The sequence below is a fragment of the Eptatretus burgeri genome, chromosome 3, assembly GCF_056783735.1.
Source record: "Eptatretus burgeri isolate ZD-2024b chromosome 3, Ebu_testis_v1, whole genome shotgun sequence".
Taxonomy (NCBI): Eukaryota; Metazoa; Chordata; class Myxini; order Myxiniformes; family Myxinidae; genus Eptatretus; species Eptatretus burgeri.
The window spans coordinates 122,484,172-122,505,515 of record NC_140963.1 but is presented as its reverse complement, the minus strand read 5'-3'; the positions used below and the strand labels follow the sequence as shown (position 1 = coordinate 122,505,515).

Sequence of the window (21,344 nt, the reverse complement as noted above, 5' to 3'; positions counted from 1 at the left end):
AAAGGGAATGTCATGTCATTCAGTCACCAGGGGATGCCGACGTTGATATCGTTAAGGCAACTGTTGAACGATCCCGTCATTGCACCACAACGTTGGTTGGTGAGGATACAGATTTGCTGATCTTGCTCCTTCATTACTCTAGACCAGACAATGAGATCATCTACTTCTGTTCTGACGCAAACATGCAGTCAAAAGAACACAAAGTGTATAACATTAACCTGTTGAAAGACACTTAAGGAGACGATGTGTGCAATGAGTTGCTCTTTGTACATGCCTTCACAGGCTGTGATTCAACTTCAAGGATTTTTGGCATCGGAAAAAAAGTGAGCCTTCCGAAAATTAGTGAAATCTAATCCTGTCATGAAGTCCTGTGCTGGTGCATTCATCCTTCAAAACAAATCTCAAGAGGACATATCAGATCTTGGAAAAGACCTGATGGTTGATCTCTTCGGTGGCAAGTCTAACGATACGCTATCATCACTGCGCCATATCATTTTCACCAAGAAAGTGGCAACTACTCAAGCATTTGTCACTCCTGAACGGCTTCCACCAACATGACCTGCAACAAGATTCCATAGCCAACGTGTGTACTTTCAAATTGTGGTATGGATGGGGATGGCAAATTAAATGAACACAACTGAATGGGGATGGAAACAGGAAAATGATCAGTTAATTCCAATTATGACCCAAAACAATGCTGCGCCTCACGAACTCTTGAAAATTATGCATTGCAACTCTGTTCGAGGGGGTGCAAATCCTCTCTATGCAGCTGCAGACGCTATGGACTCCCCTGCATTGCTGCATGTGGCCCTTGCCAAACTGAAAACTGTGACAATCCAAACAACACTCAAGAGGTTGATACTGAGGAGGAGGATGACACTCAAAACTGAATGCTCTGAAACTTATTCCATGGACAAAGGTTGGATTTTTGTGATACATAAAAGGCCAACATCATTTTTTATGATCTTAATGTGTTCTTTTCCCCCAAAAACCTAGGGATAGACACCAAGATCATCAAATTTGAGTTGATAGTTACAGAGTTATGATCATTAAAAGGTTTCGGCAGCCATCTTGGACGCCATCTTGAAAAAAACACTTTTCCGGGGGTCATACTTTGGTAAACTTTTAGTATGTTATAAAGTACACTAAAACCTACCAGAATCAGTTGAGAAACCTTTTGTAGCAATTTTTTGGGGGTTAAACTGTATATTGACATGACTATTTCCCAACTGTGTTATAATGCACTCCAGAGCATAGTCAGACTGCTCACATAAATTTTATCTTTCTCTCAAATGTATTCACCATTCATTTGTTCTTTTAAGACAAAGCATCAGTAAAACATAACTAAGATAAATCAACTTGGAAGCCTAATAATAAATTAAAGAATATCACTATGGATACATATCTTCAATATTATGACAAATCGTAATTTGAGAAAGCTTGGCATCGATTTTCGTTAACTTATACACCCCACTGTGTGTGTTTGTGTGTGTGTGTGTGTGTGTGTGTGTGTGTGTGTGTGTGTGTGTGTGTGTGTGTGTGTGTGTGTGTGTGTGTGTGTGTGTGTGTGTGTGTGTGTGTGCATATGAAGACCACAAGGGGAAAACCAGAGATGTCACTTTTTATAAATTTCAGGGTTATTACACCTGCCAAACCTGCCAATGTTGGCAACAAGGTTTCCTCTCACAATATTACTTTAACAAATAACCAGGGGTGTCACATAATTTATATGGTATAAAGTTTAGCCGTGCAACGAAAAAACAAGTGTTGTCAAAGCTGAACAAGTAGAAACCCAGAGTTGTCAGTACTTTACTCCTGGTTATCTCCCTTTCATTTATGTGAACTGTTCCACCGTAATATTCAGAGTTGAGAAACTAAAAAATGAAAGGTTGTAAAACTTTCACAGCATAAACTCTGAGCACGACAATGGCCTATTTGGTTATATCATGGGCTCCGTAGTTGGTGCATGTCGTGGTTCAAGCCTGGTCAAACCTTTATTGTGACTTTTATAGGACCCATGCCGTGGCTTAATGGTTAGCACGTCTGAGTACCCATCCTCATTCGATGTACCCACCGCCCAATCAACCTGCTTAGGTATATGAGGGAGTCACATGAGGTGACTTCGGCTATCGCGGGGGTGGTTTATCCTTGGTTTCCTCCCGGTTTTCCATCATATTAAGTAGTACGGACTAAGAAATGGAGAATCCATCGTCATATAAGCGAAATACCCTTGAGTATGCCGTTGAACACCAATCAAACAAAAAAAACAATGACCGTTTAATGTTGAAAAAAATAATCTGTGATCAGCAAAGTCATGTAATGTATGCTAATAACCAACAAGCATGAATTTGCTCCACATCCTGGGTTAAAATTGCATGGCAATTATTAAACAAGGGAATAACCAGTGATGTCAGTTTGCAACATTGATTCGTTCTTTGCTCTTAAATTAAATAACACAGAAGCTTGGCAAATGCTACATGCTTAATTTGATCGGCCAATGATCACTCTTCCTTTTACTGGAAAAGAAATCAATATGACTGTTATTAAACAGTCCACCAAAGTCTTGAAACTTTGTTTTTCAGTTTCTTCAAAATTGACTTATCCTGACATCTCTGGTTTTCCCCTTGTGGTCTTCATATATATATATATATATATATATATATATATATATATATATATATATATATATATATATATATATATATATATATATATATATATATATATATATATATCTATATATACAACAGGGTGAGTCAAAAGTAGCGCCCGATTTCTGTTTTTTCGTCTGTCAGATTCTTTCTGGGAAGTCATGTTGTTAATAATTGTCTTGCAAATTATAAATATTCGTAATTTATTTATTTTTTATTTTGTTTTGCAGGTTATTGCTGCGAGTTTGGAAAGTTACTGAATTTGCACAAAATTGAGCTTAATGGCACAATTAACAGACACAATTGCGTCGACTGGGCTGCGAATAACCCAAGAGTGACAGTTGAGAAGGAGGTAAATTTACCTGGAGTGACAGTTTGGGCAGCCATATCTCCATTAGGGATCTCTCTCTATCGAGTGCAGCCTGTGGCTGCTGGTTGCATCATTGGTTGGGACACGGCCATGCCGCTGATGCAATGTCCCCCTTACCAATACACTGGTACTCATTTTGTCAACCTCGGAAGGATGACAGGCTGAGTCAACCTCCTGGTGTATTAATTCAGCGGTCAACGAGGCTTGAACTCAGGACCCTAGGATCCCAAGCTGCCACCCTAACCACGAAGCCAACACCAGGCTTTCCATTAGGGATAATTGGACCCTTTTTCTATGAGGGATCTGTCACTGCAGAAATTTACCTGGATACGCTGCAAACCATCTTTTGGCCCAGCGTACAAGATCAGGGTCCGGTTGCTCAAAGCATCGTTGAATTTAATGATCGATGAGGCTTAATCGATCATTAAATTCCGTAATGACAGATTAGCAAATGACAGGATTTAACAGTGTGCTCAAAGGTTGAGTGATTTAATCGATTATTTAAGTTAACAATAGCTTTGAGCAACAGCATTAAACCAATCGTTAATTTAAGGATAGGTTTAATAGATCGTTAGGCTAATGATAGGTTTAACGATGATTTGAGCAACCGGGCCCAGGACTGTTATTTCCAGCATGATGGAGCTCCACCTCATTATGGACGTTATGTTCGTCAGTGGCTTGATTAAAACTTTCCCAGAAAGTGGATTGGCTGCCGCGGTCCGATCAAGTGGCCGGCACGCTCACCAGACCTTACACCTCCAGATTTCTTTCCTTGGGGGCTCATGAAAGACCTTGTTTATCGTGAAAAGCCTCGTACCATTCAGGAAATGAAGGCTCAAATCACTGTAAAGTTTGAGGAAATTGATATCGAACTCTGCAGACGTGTGTGCCGCTCTGTGCCTGCTCGGCTGCAATTGTGCATCGATCACGAGGGAGGGCTCTTTGAAAATTGCAAGTAAAACAGCTTGGTACCGTTCTGTCATAATTTTTTCTTGAATAAATGGTTAGCAAAACATGCCATTCATTTATTTCTACATTCTTGTACACCGTAATACAAATGGCAAACAAACAATCAACTGACAGAAATTGGGCGCTACTTCTGACTCACCCTGTATATGTATATATATATGTATATATATATATATATATATATATATATATATATATATATATATATATATATATCACCTGGACCTGATGGGGTACAGGTGGTCACTTAAGGAGAATTGCCGAATCTCAACATGATTGCCCCTTGTAGCCACAGAGAGGCAGTTACGTGGATGCTATTGCATGCCTTACACACTGTGGGTATATATATATATATATATATATATATATATATATATATATATATATATATATATATATATATATATATATATATATATATATATATATATATATATATATATATTAGGGTGTTTCACTCATGGTGGTAAAAAAATGGAATTTGTTGAAAATTGTCAGAAGGGGTGTCCCCTTGTTTCTTATGACCTATAAATATTTTAGGCAAATATTTGGTTTGATTCGTCAATATTTTCTGGTCCCACAGTTGGACAAGATTCCACATTTCAAGTGAAACTTCAAAAAAATCAAATGGAGGAGAAGACAAAAAATTGCAACGAACGTTTATTGAACTGAAAATTAACAAAAAAATTTATGAAAAAGAAATGTAGAACAATTATGCAAGTAGAGCAGGGCAATCAAATCGTTGGGCTCAAGGAGCAGGAGGAAACTTAGCAGTCACTCCAGCCTTTGTTCTCTTGACGGTCTTGCGGTCATGATGAACAACTTTGAGGAGGAACTGCTTCTGCTGCTCGTCTTCGGTTCGGGCTTGGAATTTTTGTATCAGTGCCACTCCTCTCTCTGCTGCATCATTGGTGACCTGCAGGCCTCGGACGGTGGCTCGAGTCCGTGGATCTTGCAAAACATCTTCCACGTTATGGGCAGTGACCATCCTCCCAGCAAAGATCCCAATGGCCTCTAGTGTTCGCCCTGTTACCAATTTGGAAAGACCGTCAGGGAGAGTGAAGTTCTTCTTTTCAAGTCTCTTGAGTGCTTTCGAGGTTGCTGGACGGCTAGGGTTCTTGACCATGGCCGCCTGGTCATCGGGAGACACTCGTTCGTCGAAGAAGGCTAGGGCCACTCCTTGCTCTGAGAGGTACCAGAGGTGCCTTTGGAGGGCCTTCTCTGCCGTTGACCCCAGTTGTCTATCCACAAACACCTGGAGAATCGCCAAGAACTCCAGGTCATTCTTCGGTGCACAGTTTGGGACAGCTGCCTCATACCAGAATCTGACGTAAATGAGACTGACGAAACGGGCCAGTCGTCGGACTCCGCGTTTTTCCGAACTCGTCAGCTCCAGTTGTTGCAAAAACAGGGCAATCTTCAGTATATAAATAGCCTTTGCCATCCATCTCTCCTGATGGTAGACTCCAGGGGCCCTAAATAGAGGCAGATCTCCGCTCCATCCTCCGAGGTAGAGAAGAGAGAGCTGAAGGAGTTCGAGATAGTCCTCTCTTGGGTGGGCTGCATCATGGATGACTCTCCTGAGGAAGTCTATCATCTTCAGCCTTTGTGATTCGCTCCACTCATCCAGGGGTTGTTCGTCGCTGAGGGTACCGGCAGATGTCTTGTCCAAGACGTCCCATTTTCCTCGGAATCGTTTGAAGAGGGGAATGTCGAGACCTGAGGGAGAACCGAAGAGGAGTTCATAGGTGTTCTTCAGTACCACCTCGTGAATGTGATGTCGGCATGTCAGCCAAAGAAGAGGTCTTCCAAGGGACTGTTCAATTATGGTGCAGGCTCCGCTAATCATGCCACTGTTGGACGCAGTCGTATCAAATGAGAGACCGATGATCTTGTCAGCAATCTGATACGTGTCCAGCAGCCGAAGAACGGTATCTGCTATCGACATATCGACATATCGGTATTGCTATCGACATATCGATATGCAATTATTGACATATCTGACTAAGGGAACCTGTATGTTGTGTGCAATTGAATTCCAAATTTGTAACAATATTTAAAAGTTCATGATAGAAGCTCTCAAAAGGCACCGTACATGTGCTCAGTATTTAAGGAGATCCGGATCTTGTCTATACAAGAGCTGAGGCCAAGAGATTAAGGTTTTGTCTTCACAAAAAGAAGAAAAAGAAGATTAACAAAGCCGAGCTCTCTATGAGCAGCGTTCGCTACGCGAGACGCTGCTAAAAACGTCAACATACCATTCAAAAGTGTGTGACCTGTTAACACGGTCCCATTTCGCTAAGATTTTGCATGAAGCACTTTTTATAGGAAAGGTTCAAAGGCAAACCTGTGCTGATAAAATTATTGCACTTCAGAAAAAATGAAACACCCTAATATATATATATATATATATATATATATATATATATATATATATATATATATATATATATATAAATGCGTATATATATATATGTATATATATATATATATATATATATAAATGTGTATATATATATATATATATATATATATATATATATATATATATATATATATATATATATATATATATATATATATATATATATATATATATATATATATATATATAGGTTTGGCATAATAGTAAGGCAGCATAGCTCCATATTTGAGACCGATTGTTAATTTTGTGATAAAAGCACTAAATGTGGCACAGACCTAGTCCAATCCATTCTGAACAAATTTAGATATTGGGCCACCACTAATTTCCACTCTGAAAGTCATGGTAGCCATTTTACAATTTAGCTGCCAGCGGAATCATTTCTTACCATAAGTGCAACATTCAAGGTGCAACTTCATTGAGAGCATTGACTTGATTGATTTGGATACCAAAGAGAATGCAGACCATGGAATAGTGGAGACCGTTCAAAATTCCTACAACATTGGTTAATAACAATTCAGGACCTTCACAAAACAGTGTCTTGTGGAAAGGACCAAGTCAGTCAGTGATATGATCTATCGCAATAAATTGAAGTCATTCAATAGCTCCAGTGCCAAGATTTTCAGCAAAGGGAAGCAGCAGTTGACATCAATGTGACATGGAGCTCTTCTCACAATTGTACATTGCTTGCCAGAAAAGGGATGAGAGCATTGACGAGTTTTTTCGACATGAGAATCAAGCGTGTCCCCCAGCACTTTCAGATGGAGGAATATTGCACTTGGGTAACAAAAGTGATCTTATCACATGCCTGGATGACATCTGAGGGCCAGTCTGAGGCTCCTGTGACAACCAGTGCAATCCTTGATGGAGCAGAAATTGTTCACATGGTGAAACCCACTCCTGCTAAGACATTCGATCAATACATCCATCAGGTGTTCATCCCATCTGTTCACCGACAACTATGAAGGGTATCTCACTAGGACTTGGTGTGGGACCAGTAGATGAGTGACTCGCTGAAAGGCACAGAAAGAGCCAAGCGTGGAAAGGGAGTGTGTAGACTTGTTGCCACGACTACAGAATTAGCTAAAAACTGGCCAAACTTCATACATAAAGCCAGCAATAAGGCAGATCTGTATGCCTTCCTGTCAAAGGCCCTGATTCGATCACCTGTTGAGGATGGTAAGGAACTTGTCATCACTGATGGGGTACAGGTGGTCACTAAAGGAGAATTACCGAATCTCGACATGCTTGCCCTTGTAGCCACAGAGAGGCAGTTACGTGGATGCTATTGCATGCCTTACACACTGCCTGCCACGGTCACTACCAGATACTTATTCACACTGTTCACTCTGATGTTGTGGTGTTGACTGCATTTGTGGCACAGCAACTACCAGCTGAGGCTAGATGAACTGTGGGTCGCCTTCAGAACCGGTAACAGTTTATACTACCTGGCCGCACATCAAATGATTGCCTGCCTATGGTTAGAGAAAGCATGTGCCCTTCTCACATTCCACACACTGAATGGTTACTATACAGTATCGAGATTTGCTAGACATAGCAAGAAGACAACATGGGCAACATGGAAGTCTCTGCCAGAGTTAATTGATGCATTGCTGACACTGGTATGTGCACCATGTGATATGCCAGAAGACACTATGTGGTCTAGTGAGAGGTTTGTCAACTATTTTTTTATGACCGAACCAGCAAGTGCACAGAAGTGGACAAGGCAAGAAATAAATTGTTTGCGAGGAAGAACTCTGTGCAGCAAATTCCACCGACACTTGCAGCACTGGAACAGCATGTGAAGAGAGCAACCTCCTAGGGTGGTCATGTGTGGGGGTCAGACACTGCTCACAAACCTTGAACTTCCTTCACCTACCTGCTGGGGCTGGATCAAAGCAGATGGACTGTATGAGCCACATTGGTGAACACTGCCAGAAGCATGCAAATTGTGCTATGAACAGATCTGTGGCTGCAAGAAAAGTTGCACTAAAAACTGCAATGCAAGAAAGCATCGCTTCCATGCACTAAACTGTGCTCTTGTGAGGGAGACTGTGCAAACTGACAATGTTGTTTTTAGATCCTCGTGGAGGATCTCTAAGTCTTAGGGCCCTGTCACACCTTGACATTTTAGCCAGCGTATGGCAAGGTATCAAAATGTATGTAAAACGCTGGCGTACGCTGAACTATTGATGTTTTTTTCCAGTTTTGGACGTATTCATAACGAGTTGGACGTATGCATAACGTAATAGTAGCGTACACAGAACATTTCGATTACATATAGATAACTTATATCAACGAATGTTGAGCGTGTTGTCGGCGTTCACAACCTATGCCCAATGATAGTCTAACTTATGCATAGCGAGCGGCAGCGTATCGCCGACGATCACGTGGCGTAGGCTATTAAAAGGCTGCGGCTCGACGATTCAAATCATAACCGCATGAGACATTGAAGTGTGAAGCCGCTGTCACACCTTGACGTTTTAGCCAGCGTATGCCGACGTATGAAAAATTTGCCGAATACGCTATATGTTATGGGTAAGTTTTGTATACGTTAAGAGCACGCTGGCATACGTCGTAGTACGCCGAGTACGTTGACAAATTTTCAGCATGTTGAAAAATTCTCGACGTACTCGGCATATGACACACGTTCCGCATATGCTGGCAATAAGTTGTAGGCACGTTACGCGATCGTTGACAAACGTTACTTGTAAGTTACTCATAAGTTGAAACACGTCAATGTAATGGTTAGCATCAGTGTTCCAGACTCCCTGGTTTTTTTTTTTGTTTTGTTTTTTATTCGGTATGACGGTGATGTTGACACTTCGATTTCTAGTGCGGTTATGATTTAAATCATTGAGCGGCAGCCTATTAATAATATTATATTATAACCGCACTAGAAATCGAAGTGTCAATATCATCGTCATACCGAAGAAAAAAGAAAAGAGAAAAAAGAAAACAACCAGGGAGTCTGGAATACTGACGCTAACCATTACCTCGACGTGTTTCGACTTATGAGTAACTTACAAGTAACGTGTGTCGACGTGTGTCAACGATCGCGTAACGTGCCTACAACTTATGGCCAGCGTTATGCGGAACATGTGAGTCATACGCTGGCATACGTTGAAAAATTTCAAGCATGGAAAATTTGTCTAACAGCTCGACATACTACGACGTATGCCAGCGTACTACTACGTATGCCAGCGTGCTCTTCACGTATACAAAACTTACCCATACGTATTCGATGTGTGCCAGCGTTTTAGACAAATTTTTCATATGTCGGCATACACTGGCTAAATCGTCAAGGTGTGACAGGGCCTTTACCTACGTTGTTGTTGTTCTGCTTCTTCTTGTGGACTTTTTTGTTTCACAGCCTACAGTTTTCATCGAAACTTCCTGAAACTTGGCGTATATAGGTAACAAGGACAAATGTGTCCAAGAGCCACGTCCTAAAGGTTTTGTCTTCACCAGAAGAACAAGAACAAGAACAAGAAGAAAAATAAAAATAAAAACAACAACAACAACTTCCGATATTTCGTCACGTGCCTTGACGGAGCCAAGAGCGAGACCCGTCATGGACGATCGTCGTTCATGACGAGAAAATTGTGTATTTACAAAATTACAATACATGAAATGGAATAATCTTTAAATAGTAACGTGAACTTTTCAAAACTTTAAAGCAAATGTCCGAATATATTTAAAAGTTCATGATAGGCGCTCTCAAAAGTCACCCTCAATGTGAGGATGTTTACAAGTGTTTAGTATTTAAGGAGATCCGGATCCTGTATATAAAAGAGCCGAGTCCGAAAGGTTTTGTCTTCACAAGAAGAAGAACGACGCGGAGCTCTCCTAACAAGGACAAATGTGTCCAAGAGCAGCGTCCTAAAGGTTTTGTCTTCACCAGAAGAAGAAGAAGAAGAAGAACAAGAAGAGGAAGAATTATAAAAAAAAAAACAACTTCCGATATTTCGTCACGTGCCATCACGTCACATCCGTCATGGACGATCTTCGTTCATGACGAGAAAATAGTGTATTTACGAAATTACAATATATTAAATGGAATAATCTTTAAATAGTAACGTGAACTTTTCGAAACTTAAAAGCAAATGTTCAAATATATTTAAAAGTTCATGATAGACGCTCTCAAAAGGCACTCTCAATGCGACGATGTGTACAGGAGTTCAGTATTTAAGGAGATCCGGATCCTGTATATAACAGAGCCGAGTCCAAAACTTTTGTCTTCACAAAAAGAGGAAGAAGAGGAAGAAGAGGAAGAAGAAGAAGAAGAACAACAACAACAACAACAACAACAACGCCGAGCTCTCTTCGAGCAGCGGTCGCTACGCGAGATGCTGCTAAAAATACCCTGCGCAGACAGTAACCATCTCCGATTTTGAAAATTCTCCTAGAAAAAAGTTATGATATCAAAATATCTCAGCTAATGGAAATACGCCTAAAAAATTATCTCCAAAACTAGGCAAGCTTTTTGAATTCTGTTTGCGGGAATCGAACAGGGCATTAGCAGAGATGAATTACCGCACATATGAAACATCACTATGATGTCATATCAATTTTTATGATGTCATTCTTATTTTTTCACATTTTTTGTTTCACAACCCAGAGTTTTCATCGGATCTTCGTGAAACTTGCCATGTATATGCAGAAAGCCCACGCACAGGCAGTAACCATCTCCGATTTTGGAAATTCTTCCAAAAAAAAACGTTGACGTCATAATATCGCCGCTAATGGAAATCGCCTACACCATTATCTCCGAAACTAGGCAAGCTGTTTGAATTTTGTTTGCCGGAATCAAGCCGGGCATCAGCACAGATAATTTATAGCAAACCTGATACATCAGAATGACGTCATATTCGTTTTTATGATGTCATCATTAAGAGGACGAGGATCTTAGCTCATTTGAGCTTGTTATTTGTATGATATGTTTATGTTTGGAAAGTATCCTCTTCAAAACTTGACTGTGGTTTGTTTTCCTTAATTATTTTTAATATAAAACTTATATAAAAATGTATGTAATATTTGTTTCAATTTAAAACTGTTATCTTTCAGTCATGGCCATATGTTGTCCTACTTGTCAAATAGAACAGAAAACACAACTATGATTGGAGATTAGTGACATATAGGACACCTGGGTCAAGTAGGTCAATAAAATTAGTGTGACTTTTGGTGGCCATTTTGGAAATGTCTGCCATGGCTGTTAGTGTGATAGATAATTTGCAGTGGCCCAACATCCAGATTTATTCCCAAGTTATTTGTCTACAAGTGTCCTAAATTTTGTGCTTTTATCACAAAATGAACAATTGGTTTGCTATGCCATCCCACGAAAAGGACTAAGAAAATGGAATAAGCCCTTGAAAGTGAAAAAGCTTAGAGCGTTTTAACAAGCTTGGTTCTCAAAGTACAGAGTAATTGCACGAGTCTGCAAGAACAGTGTGCAGGTGTGCAGCTTGGAAGGAATAGAAACTGCACGTTGTGGGAAGAGAGCAGGAATGAAGGAATGCTGAGTGGTCGCAGTAGATGGGGAAGTGGGGGATAGTGAGGATGGAGTCGTGAGCATCAATACATCTGGTGTGATTAAAGTAAATATTTTGTGTGGCTGGTTAAGAGCCAGGTGAGTACATGTAAGGTGACATCTTTGCAATCAAAGGACAAAATTAAGACGATGCATAATTTAAGTCCAAGCTTGTAGAAAAAAAAGCCAACACACATGCATATACAACTGCGCAAACATCTACATTACATCAACATAGGCATTTTAACAGATAATAACAAAGTATTGCATGAATAGTTAGAAAATGGGACATTGATATGTAGGTGGGGGGCAGGGGGTAATTGGGGGATGGCGTTTGATTTGGTGTGCATTCAAGGTGATGGGGTGAGTGGAAGGTGGTGGGGTGTGGAGTATAGCCAATGTACTACCGTAACCTCCATTATTACACTGTATTGACACTTTATTTGCTTCTTATATGTGTGTGGTTCATATTTAACTGGAATTAATAAAATTATCTTACTTTTCCTTTTTGTCTAGGTCAAAAAGATCAACCAAATAATACCCCAACCCACCCCCATGTCATTCACATTTAACTTGTATTAATCTACATACATTACATTTCCTCTTGCATGGGTGAAATAAGTACCACCCATGTAATCTGCTCAACAACTGATCATTTTTCTTAAGCTTCAGTAAGTTTTGGTGTTTTGTGTTCTGCAGAAGATTAGAAATATGTATGTGATATGCGATGATGCCCAAACTTGTCAAAAGGCAAGTCCAAGACTCCCACCCCCCCAATCTTTCCTCCACATCACCCTCCCTCTCCCCATTTGATCATCTGGTTGGAAGTGACATTGCAACAACTTACAAGGCACCTGAAATGACAGTCCCGCATCTGCAAGGAGAACCCACTGTCAATTTGTTATTTGATTAAATGGATGGGCCTGCTATGTTTTCTTATATTATTCTTTGCACATAGTATTGATCAAATCCCAATTCATCATGGTTCAAATCTCATTGCATATGAAATCCCATAAACAATGTTCCTCCATTGTCTGCTTGTGTCCCGAGGACCCACGCAAAAGTACATTTATGTTTTCGTAGAAACAAATAACCCTTTGTTCTTTTGCATGGATAAATACTTTTAAATGATTTTTACAGAAAGGTTAAAATAAGCCAATAGAGACTTACTTTGGTGTCTGGCAACAACTCAAGACAGTCTTGCTCATCTCTTCCTTCCAATTCGTCACTTACTATCCCATCTCTTATTACCTGCACACAGCATCTCCATTTAAGTCAAAGAATGGTCATAAAGAACTCCTTTTAAAACACTTATTGGCTTCATGAAAGTTGTGACTTTGAGAAACTGCAAACAGGTTACTGGGCATCAATAACCCACCATGAATCGCCAATATATCTTTCCCCTGTAGCAGAGAGCTGAAGGGTGGGACAGAGCTGGGCCAATCCAGGTAAGCCGAGCCTCCCTCAAATTTCTTGCTCGAAAAGTTACTTTCCCTCCATCCTCCTGTATACCTGATGCATGCAAGCACAGAAAGTTTATATATGTTATCCCAATAAATGTAAGTGACTTGGTGGTGGAATGAGTGAAGCAAATTATTGTGTTGCCCACATTATTGTGGGTTTTATTCTCATGGCTGCTGAACAGAAATTTAAACAGGTTGATGACCTATCCAGGATTGTTGATGAATCACAGAAGCATTCATGACCTGTTGTCAACATTCAAACATTCTGCCAGGAGTGTAACGGCCATCGCAACTAATCAATGCAATGAACGTTTTGCGAGCCAGGACCGATTCACCTCCAAACATCTTTTTTAAACTTTAAGCTTGCAGCAAACAAAATTGGTCTGGAAGCTGAAAGGTGTTATCCACTTTTCCGGTATAACCTTCTGGTGCAAAGGTGCCTCAGCAAATGTTTGCCATTTATAGAACTAAATTGGAGATCTCAGGGCATCCCAGAATACATCGAAAGTTGGACCAAATCAGGGACACCACGAGTTTAGTTTGCATTCCAAAGAGCAAATTAAAGGTGATCTCAGGTCAATTTTGTATTCCTGGTGTTGGCTTAATGGTTAGGGTGGTGGGCTTTGGATCCTAGGGTTCTGAGTTCAAATCCCGCTCAGCTGTTGAATTAATACTAAGTGGGGTTAACTCAGCCTGTCATCCTTCTGAGGTCGGCAAAATGAGTGCCAGCATGCTGGTATACTGTGTTGGAGTGGCAACCCATCCAGGATTGTGCCCAATAGCCAAGGAGACTGCTTAAGCAGCAGCAATGCTCTGCACAGAGTATGGTCCCAATCTCCTCCTCCTCCTCAGGTCAATTTTGGTGATCCTGGGGCACCCCAAGATCACCAATTTTTGTTTAATAAACAAGGTATTGAAGGCTGTGGGTAGAATATAGTAAGGTGGACACAGATGGAAGGGTAAATTTGTGAATTGGTTAGTGTCTGGGAATGGCGTGTTTGGAAATCTGCGTGCTCCCTGGTTTGGTGATCGACCACTTTTAGGATCCTGAACCTTGAAAGGTTTTCCCAAGAGATACGTGATACCTTGTCTCTTATAATTTGGCAGATCAGCTAAATTATAGGCATGCATTTAGGGGATGTACCCACCTCTTCAGAGAGCTCTTGGGCATTTGTGTTTGGCAATGTCCTTCTTTCTTCTAAATGACCTCTGGCATATGTCACATGAATTTGGTGTTTGTGATGTGTTGATTCTGAAACGAAGAGCTTGGAACATGTGTCAGGCAATGGCCATGCTGATTTGAAATGCTAGTCATTGGAGTGTGTGACACGTTCTGTCGCAGCAAATTTCTGGACTGTTGCAGTCACACAAGAGAATGTAGAAGTCTCAGGAGATTTTGGAGTGGACAAGTCTCTCAAGTTCATGACTGGTCATTCTTACATATTGAGCCTCACTTTCAATCGCATGATGAGCTTGGAAATAGCTGTCAAGGAGCGAGACTTTCTCATGGTACCCCCCCCCTCCCCAATAGTGCCGCTTTAACCTCGGTGACTTCAAGTTCACCAGTTAAACCCTTTGCTTTATTCTTTGGAGCAAATTTTGTCACTTGCAAAATAGTGGATATGGTGTGAGATCTGTATTTGGTGTAATAGAAGAGGGGTAAGGGGTAACAGAGAAGCGCAGAGGGAGAGGGGGAAAAGGAAAGATGAGAAAGGGAGAACTCCATCATTTTTAGTTTGGCAGAGGTGGAGCTAGTCAACTCCAACCCCCAACCCAAAGTAATCACCCTCACCCTCCCAACCCTAAGGCATCAATCCCATCCCCACTTTTTTATATACATGCTCTATGTTCGTGGAAGTGCTATGACACAGAACGAAAATCAGAACACAACATAACAAATGTAACAACAGGAGAAAGGGGAAAACACCAAACAAGGGATGTAGGTAATGATGAAGGGTATGGGAGAATGCAAGGAGTGGACAATATGAATAGATATGCAAAATTTTGGGAGGAGTGGGGGGAGGGGGGATGGTTTATCAGGTGCAAAAAAGATCATGGTTTTGGATGGGGGATGACTTGAGATGGTGGTGAACAACTGTCTTGAAGACCTGGAGGAAGGAATGAGATTGAAGAGAGTATGGAAGTTGGTCCACAGGTGGGGGAAAAAAAGAGGAATAAATGAGTGGAGGTGAGCAGTGATTCTGGATTTAGGCAGATTCACTAAAAGGGGGTTGCTGGTGGACCGCATGCATCCTGCACAAAGCACTGAGAGTGCAGAGAGTGCAAGTCCAAAAATGGGGCAGAAGAAGACAGAGAGACCACCAACCTGGTGACGATGGCGAAGTGATATGCCCAGAGACTCAGCTTCATCGTGAAAGTTGAAGGCTTTTGTTTCCACAGCGTAAGCTGAGCAAGATGTAAAGCAGGGGAGCCTGCCCAGAGGGGATAGCTGTACTCCATTGAGCTGTGGATGAAAGCCATGTTGGTAGATAGGAGCTCAGGTATGCCAAGGAAGGACTTTCAATGATGGACGATGCCCAATCGACGTCTGGCTTTGGAGGCCAATTTTGTAATGTGGTTTTCCCAAGAAAGATCATGGCTGAGAGTGAGACCCAAGAGTTTAAGTGAGTGTTTGACCAGTTTATGATTCTGTCAAGGTGTGAGGAGAGGTAAGAGGCTGCTGCCTGTCTGTCAGATGGATGAGGGATCTCCCTGCAGATAATGGAGTCATCAGCAAAGAGATAAAGAGGATTTTCCAGTGAGTCATTGAGAACATTGATGAAGATTAGGAATAGGATGGTACCTAGACCACTGCCTTGGGGTACTCCAGCTTTGACAGAGAGAGGATAAGAAAGGGTTCCATAAGAGCCACATGCTGTCTACGAGAGTGGAGGAAGTCAGTAATCCAAGAGTAGAGTTGGCCTTGGATTGCATCGGAAAACAGTTTGGAGAGCAGGGCAGGATGCCAGACTTTATCAAAAGCTTGAGATATGGTCAGAGACGGCGCTGATCTCATGTCTGATATTGAGGGCCTCCACCATTGTTGGGAGAGTCGAAGCAGCATGTCCAAGTTAGAGTTATGAGGTCTGAATCTGAATTGATGATCAGAGATGAGGCTGTTGGAGAAAAGGAATGATTTTATATCAACTGCAATGGTGGATTCCATGACCTTGCTGATGATTGGAAATAAGATAATTTGTCTGTAGTTAAGAGGATCCTTTTTTGCACCTTTTTATGTAATGGTGTGATGTTGTCTGCTTTCCAAACAAATGGAAGATGACATAGGTTAAATGTCAGGGTGAAAGGGGCAGAGAGAGGAGGTGCAATAGCAGCAGAGTAGGTTTTTAGGACACGTGAGCTGATCCCGTCTGGTCTAGTTGCAGAGCCAGAGTTGCCAGAAACTTTTCCACCTTTTCAGGTGCAATATATATATATATATATATATATATATATATATATATATATATATATATATATATATATATATATATATTTCAGGAGAGAGAGAAGAGAGAAGAGAGAAGAGAGAAAGAATTTTGAAGCAAACAGAATTGAGGCATTCGGCATTCTCACAAACGGAATCAGCAGTGATGTCATTTGTAACAGAAGGCGTGGAAGGGGAGCATACACCAGAGTCAGACTTGACAAGACACCACCAGGTTTTAGAGAAGGGAGATAAGTTTGAAAGCTCATTCTTGAGATCGGACAGATGTCGTATGCTGGCTCTTCAGAGGAGTAGACACATACTTGTTGCGGCCTTTGTGGAATGATCTGACGTTGCCTTCGGTTGGACTTGTTTTTCAGGAGGAGAATGCAAGTTGTTTTAAAGAAACTGCCTCACAAAAAGACTCAGAGTACCAAGAGTGGGAAGGTGGGTAAGATAACTGAAGACGAGATGGGCTGGCTTTTCAGAGGAGTAGACACATACTTGTTGCGGCCTTTGTGGAATGATCTGAGGTTGGCTTCAGTTGGACTTTCTTTCCAGGTGGAGAATGCAAGATGTTTCAAAGAAACTGTCTCACAAAAACATTCAGAGTACCAAAAGTGGTAGGATGGGTAAGATAACTGAAGATGAGATAGAGATATAGAGATGATATAGAGATGATATAGAGATGATATAGAGATGATATAGAGATGATATAGAGATGATATAGAGATGATATAGAGATGATATAGAGATGATATAGAGATGATATAGAGATGATATAGAGATGATATAGAGATGATAGAGAGATAGAGAGATAGAGAGATAGAGAGATAGAGAGATAGAGAGATAGAGAGATAGAGAGAGAGAGAGAGAGAGAGAGAGAGAGAGAGAGAGAGAGAGAGAGAGAGAGAGAGAGAGAGAGAGAGAGAGAGAGAGAGAGAGAGAGAGAGAGAGAGAGAGAGAGAGAGAGAGAGAGAGAGAGAGAGATATATTTGAGTTTTTATATTCTTTTATTACAAAAGTATAAAAAGGTGTCTCACCAATAAGACAAAGGCGTCAGCACAACACTTAACTGTTTTTCACAGCAAGCAAACAAAATATATTTTAACAAACAAGAGGGTATTTATAAAGGTAGAAAAAAATATTTTACCAAAACAGATGAACAACCAATTATTAAAAAACATTTTAGGTTGATTCATACATTTTAAATCAGAAAGGAAACTCAAGTGATTCATTTACAACAGAGCAAAGAACATTTTTTACACACCATTTGTCAACAAAATCCTGCATTCTCCCATACTTGCAACAGAAAAAGAAATCAAGCTGAATGCGAGACAAACTAAAGTTCTAAAGGTTAATAAAACACAAGAACAAGCATCCGCAGATTCCACCTTCTTTTTCCTTGTCTTATAAATTGCCATTTTTGCTTCAGCAACCAAAAACCTGGCCAAACCAGTCTCAGATTTGAAACTAGAGGAATTAGGGAAACCATAAATAAATTTCACCAAGGAAAAAGAAAGACCCATCTTTAAAATAATATCATGCAAAAACTGAAAAAGAGGGACAAGTCTTATGCAATCTACATATGCATGACAAAGCGTTTCATTGTTTTCACAAAATGGGCACAATTCCGAGATCTCATTGGAAAACTTGTGCAATAAGATATTATAAGGGAGGATGCAATGCACTAATCTCCATTGCAGGTCGCCCGAAAGTTTAGAAATTGGGGGGGGGGGTATATAAACCTCTCCATGCAGGGACAAGAGGGGTCGAAGTTGGCAAATGTTCTTTCCATTGAATCCCGAAAGGACTTTTAACTGAATCAGCAAAAATATACTGAATACAAAAGGAATACAGGTTCCCCTTCTCAATGGAATTTAAAGGTACAGATTTGCCATCCCAGTCCAAAAGCAAAACAGGGAAGGCATATTGATTGGGCAAATCCACAATATCAAAAAGACTCCTGAAACCCACTCCAAAACTCATTAATGCCTTTAAGATAGCAGAAAAAAGCTGACCAATTATCTGAATTGATTTCAACCCAGTAATGGTGGAGATTTCATGACCAGATTTCCATCTTTCTTTTGAAAAATCCAGCAGATTGTGCACAAGAAGTATATTGGACCCCACAAAATGTTGCACAAAAGCCCTAGAGGATGGGATTCCTGTAAAACAGGGATTGTAGAAAACTGGTTCATTTAAGAACATCGAGGCAGTAAAGGAAGTGACCTCACGTTGCAGTGATAAAGCTTGCCAAGCATTGATCACACTCTGCATATACAGAGGAAGTGGTGACACGTCGATCTTCAGGAGGTCGAGCAAAAAAAGCTCACGGCCATATCCTAGCCGGCCCGCTTGCTTTAGCAAACAAAGGGTCAAACTCTCCAAAGGCATGTGGTTATAAAGCAACTTTTTCACAAAAAGAATGCGGAAAGTCATGATCCTGCTGGTGATGTCAACAAGCCCTTGACCCCCCTCATTACGAGAAAGGCTGAGCACACCTGGTCGAAGCCAGTGCATACCACCCCAGAAAAAATCGATTAAGTGTTTTTGAATATTTTTAATTAGCCATGCAGGTGGCTGCAAGACAATAAACCTGTGCCACAAGATGGAAGAGACCAAATTGTTAATAACTAAAACTCTTCCATGAAATGATAATTTGCACAGAAGGCCCCTCCATCTCTGAAGTCTGGAGTAGACTTTGTCTGTTAGTCCATCCCAGTTTATCTGAATACTTTGAGCATCACCAAGGTGTACACCCAAATGGTAAACACTATTATTCTTCCAGGATAAATTGCCAGGTAGTGTTGGGAAGGAAAAATGCATTGCTAATCCAAAAAAGGAGGCACAACTCTTTGTCCAGTTTACTCTGGCTGAGCAAGCAAGGGTAAAATTATTCATAGTTTTAAGTAGTTCAGATACATCTTCTTGACATTGAATTGTAGTGCAGATATCATCTGCATAAGCAACAACTTTTATAGCAGGTATGTCCGGAGCGACAGAGAATCCCACAAGTTTCTCACGCAATTTAACTAAAAGGGGTTCAATGGAAAGAACATAAAGGAGTCCGGATAAGGGACACCCTTGCCTTATTCCTCTGGTAACAGTAAAGGGAGGAATCAACTCATTATTTATTTTGAATAAACTATAAATATTGTGATACAACAACTGAATATATATGATACAAAAATACGACTAAAACCAAAACCCTTTAGGATAGCAAATAGATAACTATGATCTATACTATCAAAGGCATGCTCTTGATCAACAAAGATTAAGCCAGTACTTTTATGCAGAAGATCACACACATCAGCAATGTCACGAACAGCGCCAAGATTGTCATATATTGATCGTCCAGGCACACAACAGGTTTGATCAGGATGCACCAAAGATTGGACTACCAATTTTAAGCGAGAGGCAAGGACCTTTGAAAAAATCTTGTAGTCGGTGTTCAGTAAGGAGACAGGACGCCAGTTTCTGAGTAATTGGGTGTCTCCCTTCTTTGGTAACAAGGAAACAACGGCTCGCCGGAAACTTAGGGGGAGCTCCCCAACTTGAAAACTTTCCTTGAGTACTTCCAAAAGTTCGGGTCCGATAATGTCCCAAAAGGTTTTGTAGAATTCACAGGGGATTCCATCCAGACCAGGAGCTTTCCCGGACGCCATACTGGAAAGAGCAAGACCCAACTCCTCCAGCATGATGGAACTCTCCAAAGAGGCTCGATGTGACTCAGACAACTTGGGTAAAGGTTCAATAAAGGCTTTTGCAACATTCAAATCAATCTTTAAGCCCTTGTGGCCTTGTGAATCTCCAGCTGCACCATCCAACTCAGAAGAATCTGATATTGAACAAGTATCATCGGAATCACACGACTCGTGTTCAATTTCAGCTTCCTTTTTCTTTACAGATATAGCAGACATTGGAAATGGTTTCACGAAAAAGGAATGCTCAGGAAGCAGATTTCCTTCTAACTTTTCAGGTGTCTGCTTCAAAGTCACTGAGGTAATGGGTGTGGCTGTAGATGTGACAGGCAGTTCTATGGTACTCGGTGCAATTACAGTTTGGTGAGATTGTTCTGTGGTGTTAGGCACAACTATAGTTTGGACAGATGGCTCTGAGTTATTAGGCTCTACTGTAGTCTGAACTGCTGGTTCTGAGGTATTAGGCACGACTATGGTTTCAACAGTTGGTTCTTGGGTGTTAGACACAATCTCCGCATGAACATCCTGCCTCAGTGTATGACTACCTACTGTATGTCCAGAACAAGTTTCGTCTCCGCCTGGGACATCTACTGATGGTGTGTTTTGAAGCTCCATAGTCTCCTCGTCATCACATGTGAGAGGGCAGGCATAAACATCTGAAGGATTTTGGTTACTCTCTTTCCGATTGAGTGAAACCCTCTTCACAGCGACTGCTTCGGCGTATGAAGAAGGTTCGACTAAAACTGCACTTTGGTGCCTTCGTTTTCCTCATGTCACCCAACCAGACTCATTTTTTCCATTTGTTTGATTT

At 40.9% G+C, this 21,344-nt stretch overlaps 1 protein-coding gene across 7 annotated transcripts in view; it reads right to left on the bottom strand.

Moving 5' to 3' along the window:
- Positions 1-21,344, bottom strand: part of LOC147030884 (uncharacterized) — a 227,547-nt gene that overhangs the window by 39,419 nt on the left and 166,784 nt on the right. For all 7 annotated transcript variants that reach the window (XM_085875426.1, XM_085875424.1, XM_085875423.1 and 4 more), the window contains 2 exons: positions 13,321-13,454; positions 13,113-13,193 (listed from right to left, as the gene is read on the bottom strand). In XM_085875426.1, the coding sequence (XP_085731552.1) occupies positions 13,113-13,193; positions 13,321-13,454 (215 nt within the window). The remainder of the gene's footprint in view (positions 1-13,112; positions 13,194-13,320; positions 13,455-21,344) is intronic.